The 6,382-nt window shown below is 36.3% G+C and overlaps 1 protein-coding gene across 1 annotated transcript; it reads right to left on the minus strand.

Annotated features, from left to right (window-relative positions):
* Positions 1-3,132: 3,132 nt before the first annotated feature.
* On the minus strand, positions 3,133-6,377 carry LOC115482754 (the record flags this gene model as incomplete). Its single annotated transcript, XM_030224813.1, is given in 14 exon segments — positions 3,133-3,357; positions 3,412-3,576; positions 3,632-3,807; positions 3,810-4,182; positions 4,184-4,282; positions 4,356-4,454; positions 4,524-4,601; positions 4,603-4,695; positions 4,698-4,924; positions 4,927-4,989; positions 5,052-5,096; positions 5,099-5,201; positions 5,203-5,405; positions 5,696-6,377. Coding segments are annotated over 14 exon segments (2,613 nt in total), but the record flags the coding sequence as incomplete, so codon positions are not given.
* Positions 6,378-6,382: the final 5 nt, after the last annotated feature.

A 6,382-nucleotide genomic window follows, 5' to 3' on the forward strand; every position in this document is an offset into this window, starting at 1 on the left:
TCACAAATTTAGACACGTTGTTTCCCCGTCTATATACATCTATCTATCTATCTATCTCTATATACAATTTTATACCTGCTAACATTTTCAATTAAAGTGTATCGCAAAGCGAATTGAAAAGATTACTTAACTGTTTTATGTTACTTATCAGTCAATTTTTACTTATATAGTGTAATATTCATATATTTTAATGAAATTTTTTCGTATCACATTTGCATTCAAAACTAACTAATTATTGTGATTATACTTTCCCTTGATTTAATCCTTTCGAATTGTTTACCTTGTACTCGCTACGAGTTTTGTTGGTTAATTTTTATTATAAGCTAACGTTAAATTATCCTTAGTGAATCTTTTCTATACTTAAGCTACTTTTAATGTATAAAGTAAATCAAAATAAAGTGAAGTAAAATTGAAAAAAAAAAACAACAAAATGTTATCCTTTTTTGTAGCAACGTTATTTCTACAGCTTTCCCTTTTTGACCAGGAAAGAAGTGACTAGATTCTTGCAGGTAAATTTAGAAGATGTCAAAATAGAAAGATACGATATACGAATAACTTCCAAGTATTTTTGCACAAATAAAAACCATCAATATTTATTTTTTATCCAACATTTTTATTACATAATTATTAAACTACGTTTCATTTTCATAAAATTGTTCAATGCGCTGTCGAGATTATCGTTTCATTTTCTTCATTTAATTTGTATGTTTTAAATTGTATAACTACATATTTATGTATGTCTGTATATTTGTATGCATGTACGCAAAGATCTCATTCGATTTACTCTAGCTTAAAATATAATAAGAGTTCGTTTGCCCATGAAGCGCTATTATGAGACTTGCTTTCATTAAAAAATGTATTTGTTTTGTTCATTTAATATATATGGATATAAATGGTTCCGATAAATTTACGCTGAAGCATGAGCAAACGAATAATTTTATCTTCTTTTCGTAGATATAGAAAATGTAAATAAGAAATGTATTTGCCAATCTTAAAATAGTATTGGAAGCTGCCGAACTTATGATTGAAATCAGAAAGCAGTGTAAGGTGTAGGTACTAAAAATTAATACTTTGAAGTTAACATAACTAAATAGAAAAGGAGAAATATTGGTAAATACTTGGAGGGCACATGTACTATACGTTGGGGGAAGGATTGGTATTACAGGTAATACAACTGACTTGGAAAGCGGCAGATACTTCTTTCTTTTATTGTTTAACAATTATGATTTGTAGTCTCTTACTATATATTTATATATATATATATATATGTGAAAAATTTTTAAATTATAATTTACTGCCTTTATTTAATGCTGTTATTGTACGTTAATTTGTTAATTATTGTTACTATCATTTATAATTCGTATTAGTGTTTGGAAGAGGAAAAGAAGAAATAGTAGTAGTTGTAAAAACATAGTTGCATATGCATACAGGTTTAAGTTTAGTAATAGTTGTATGTATATTAATTTATATAAATTAGTTGTCATACCATATTTAATATTAATTAACAATATTTGTTCAACTTTTGTTTAGTACAATTCGTGGCATTTATAATATTTTTGATTGCTAAAATTAAATTTCTGTATTTGTTAGGTACAAAGAAAATCTCATGGCCATTGCACAGTGTGCCAAAAATGTTTTCCATCGTTTAAAATACTATATCTTTGAATACGCACTTGTTTAAAACAGTTATCGATCGTCCACAAAATTTGTTTTTTAATTGAATTACGTTTCGCTATAAAACTTCTAAATTATGGTATTATGTTGAGTTATTTACGGTTTTTTGTATAATTATTTTAGTGCTGTTAATTTACTCAAGAGTAGGTAGGCATAAGAATTGCATGAACATGATTTTGGTATCCTTTGATGTGTGATTGATTCTTTGATCATTTGATTGATTGCAATTTTGGAATGGACATTCAATCGTACAAGGCATAAATTGAACACTTTAGTTTCTTAAGAACGATTCGCATTTGTTTACACAGTTTATTATTATCAACCTGAATCTGTTACTCTAACTATTTTTCAATGATATTTGTTTGTTTCTTTGACTGCTCACATATCTTCTATATAATCCAGTTTGTCTTCGCAAATGATTACCTGATTGCTAAAAAAAACACCTACCTACCCTACTAGAAGTTGATTAACATTAAATACTTCAACTGCCTTCGATAAGGCCTGTATGTAAATGTATATATTGCTTAATATTGTATGGTCGGTCGAGCATTGTTTTACAAAAATCTATCTTTGAAACCATCAACTTATTTCGTTTAAAATTTGGAATTCTTTTCAAGTGTAGCAAACAAGGTAAACTGATGCAAACGAGTGAAGAAGTTGAATAAAATATTCAAGCGTTCTACAAAAATTACAATTATTAGTAGTAATCATGAAAAGCCGATGGAATTTACTAATGGACCACAGTGTGTTGTTAGTTGAACTGTGAATATTCGAATGAAAGTATAAACTAGAATTGGTGTAAAATCATCATCGAAGCCATACGTATTGAAGCGTTCGCTATTTAGTATTCTTAATTAGTGGCATAAAAAAGTTTGAGTTAAATTGCTGCATAAAAGTTGCTGGCGACTAGATTTAAGTTGCTTTGTGTATTTGCAATGTATATATATATATATATATATATATATATATATATATATATATATATATATATATATATATATATATAAGGATGTATATATGTATAAGTTTATATGCTAACAACTCATTTATGTGTGTATATCATATAATATAGATATATAGTATGTATATGGATAGATTTGTTCATATTACATTTTAACTATCATAAATGCTTTAGCTGAACCGAGCCTCAGCAATCCGACATTCTTCCTGCATTTCATAGCCTTTTAATGAATCAAATTTAATTAAATAAAGCTACAATTCGCGAAATGTCACTTGCTATGCGTGTCATATACAAATGCCTAACTGGATAATGCAAATAATTTGAATGTTCCTCATTTTTGTAAGAACTGCAGCTGCATCCAAACATAATCGTATTTGAATTTCTAATATATAGGGATATATATATTATATATTATATATATATCTATATATAAATATATATTTAAATATATATATATATATATATATATATATATATATATATATATATATTGTGCCCAAATTAACATGAACCTGTTAGACTGTAGTGCCATATGCATTATTAAACACAGCTCGCGAGCTATCTGTGTCCAGTGATATATCCTCGGGACTGGCTAAATCGACGCGCACGTTGGAATTGGTGCGTCTACGCGCCGTCTGCGCGGCACCCCAATTGCTAAGGGTCCAATGAAAGCCAGATGCGTTAGGTGTAGGCGCGGCATCAACTTTGACCTGTGTGCAAACCTGTGCGGCATATGGATGAGACTCGGAAACAAAGTTTTTAATAAACCAACGTACCTCACGATTTCCACAAGGCAAAGTCTCAGTGCCGTTGCCCAATGCAGAACCAGACACGGAACCGGAGCCAGATTCGCGCGTGCTGCCAATGCTACTGCTGCTGGCAAGCGAATCATTGCTAGACTCTAGGACGGCTCCATGATAGCGCGCTACCGAATGTACAGCCTGTCAAAAGAGGTTAAATTACTAAACGAACTTATATACAATTAGAACCACATACCATTGCATCGCCGCTCTGGCAGTCTTCAATAGATTTCAGTATTTCCCAGACGAGCTCGGAGTCCAACGGTATGGGTTGCTCTGTATCGCGATTATAAATGGCTATGGCAATGTGTACGGGATGAGGCACTGGCAGCGGTATCAACAATTTCTCCGTCACGCTTCGCTCCCCGCTTTCTGTTTCCATGGACGCCAAGGCCTTTGGGCATCTGGCGTTGCTTTCGGCACGTGCTGAGCGCGATGCGCGCGTACTCGTGGCGTCGTTAGACCACGGACATGTCGCTATAACATTTAAACAAACCCGTTAATACATTAGGTCTCCTTGACGGAAAAACACTTACCGCTTCTCGGCTTGCGGAAAGTCAACGTGATGCGTGAACGTGGATTAAATGCGGTCACTTCGAGGAATGGTAAATGCACCTGGACATTGCCGCGAGGCGCATACACATTGCCTAATAAATCTAGCCCTTTGGAACCGATCACATCGTTGGCATTCTTTACCATCTCCGTATAGCGCATTAAGTCAAGCGAGGCATGTGGTTCTAATTTAAAAATGCGTATCGTTTTCAGTCAATGGCGTTAGAAAATCTAAACTAAATATTTCCGTATATATGAGACCCGCGAGACCCGGCCAATCGTTAACCGAGAGACCCTGTAAAGCAAGCACACAGAAATTATATTATACTTATTAAAAAATAATCAATGTGTTCTTGTACACTACATACCTTGTTATCCCAAAATTCTTCTTCGCTAATCGATAGCCTGCCAACCACATGAGACGGATAGTATTTTTCGAGTAAATGGGCGGCCAGTTGTATAACGATCTTTAAATACAGTCAATGTACATCAATTATAGTAGCACATAGTGCACAGCGAAAGTAATTTTACAGTACCTTCAATTCTTTGGTGTTCAGCTTAATCCGCGACTTAACCTGGGTGGTTAGACTGGTTTGCAGCTCCCTGCGGCGTTTTCTCCAGTTTTTCATGCAACGAGCTCATCAAGTCTTGTGCTTCGCGATCAAGCGCTAAATATGGACCCGTTTTTGACAATTGAGCGGAAAAAGGGACCAAAAACAGGCTTCGACAAATTGCAGAAAATCCTGCTGTGGCTGCAATACCACACGTTCGGTAGCATGCTGATATGCCTGCAGCTCGTCCAGCTCCATTTTAGCCTCCAATGCTGCCAACGCCTGTTCTGGTCTTATGATAAAGTAATAGTCCAAGGCCAAGCCGGGTCCTGCAATTCGCTTTACAGCAATGCTATCCGAAGCGGGCACCCTTCCGCATTTCTTATGAACAAATGAAACGTCACGGAATCCCAGAGCAGACGCAGCGTATAACGCACAACACCAACTGAAAGGTTAATTAGTCAGCAATCCACTTCTAAAACTACATAGGGGTTTTATATATTTACCTATTAGAAACAAGACCTGCCGCTAGTGGGCAGAGCAACGTAGCCACCAAATCGCCACTAGCGGCTGCAGCAGGCCCTGAATGAGAAAGTTCCATAAGAGTACCTCCAATAGAATACAGTAACGATTCCTAGTGTTGTCCGGTGCATCAAGGTCATAAAACTAATATCATATAAATGTGCACAACACAACAAAACACTGGAATCCACAGAGGTGCACTTAATGCCAACCCAATGCTGAGCAAACAGGTCGCTAGGCAAATTAGCGGGAATGCGAACAAAATTACAACGGTGCCCAGAAATCCTGTCACAAAGTAATTCCAAGTGCGGTTCAAATTGCGTGTCAAGCCCTTGCCCATAAAACCTGGAAAATTTGGTAAATACATTGCATGAGTTTAGCTTATAAATAAAATAAATTTACATTAACCCCTCAAAAGAAATTAATAGCTAATAAAAACGGAATGGCGTACACCTAAGACGTCAGATCTTTTAATAATCAATTATTCTCTTGAAGAGTCTAAAAGCTCTAAACTCTGATACATTTTTTTGTATATTTACAGAGTAATATTATACTTTAAGTAGCATAAATATTAAAGGTGGGAACTAACAAAAGCTTATATATCAGGCAAATATATACATATATATATATATTACCTGTGTCAGGTTCCGTTTCGAAGTGAGTGCGTGATTTTGATATGTGCCGCCAGAGTTCGATTAGCCGCGAAGCCAAAGTCTGTGTAATACTAGTTTTGCGCGGAAATAGGGTACCATTGATTTGAGACAGTTCCAGGTCGGGCATGAAGGGTTTAATACAGAAGAGTGCGCGCAATCCAAGCGGACTACACCAGGGCACAAGAATACCGAGCAGAAACATCATGTTCCAAGTCCAGCACCAGGTGCGTTGCAACAGATTCAACAAACGCCAAAAGGGCCAACGCGAGCTGGTGGTGCGTATCATTTCCTTCTCAACCAGAAATACCGGTTGGCTAGGATCTGAACGTGGCGTGACTATCGATGTAGCCTGCTGACTGATGACTGTGGGAATCACATCAGATTGCCCCTGAAAGTTGCGTCTGATGATCCACGCTTGTGGCGACCAGATACGACACGCCCATTGGAAACTACGTGTGGGCGTCTTAGCATTCTTCAGCTCTTTTAACAGCACTGGCTCACGCTCCTTCATGAACGCTAGATCGCGTGACAGAAAGTAGGCAGTCTGATGCAGATTGTGCTGACTACACATCTTCAATGCTTCCTCGTGTGCTGACCAGGCGCACTTGTACAGCTTGTGCTGCTCTGCGTGCCGCAGCTTGGAGCGCAGCCAAGGCGCCACGCGCGACA

The sequence above is a fragment of the Drosophila hydei genome, unplaced genomic scaffold, assembly GCF_003285905.1.
Source record: "Drosophila hydei strain 15085-1641.00,03,60 unplaced genomic scaffold, DhydRS2 tig00008119-arrow-pilon, whole genome shotgun sequence".
NCBI classification, from domain to species: domain Eukaryota; kingdom Metazoa; phylum Arthropoda; class Insecta; order Diptera; family Drosophilidae; genus Drosophila; species Drosophila hydei.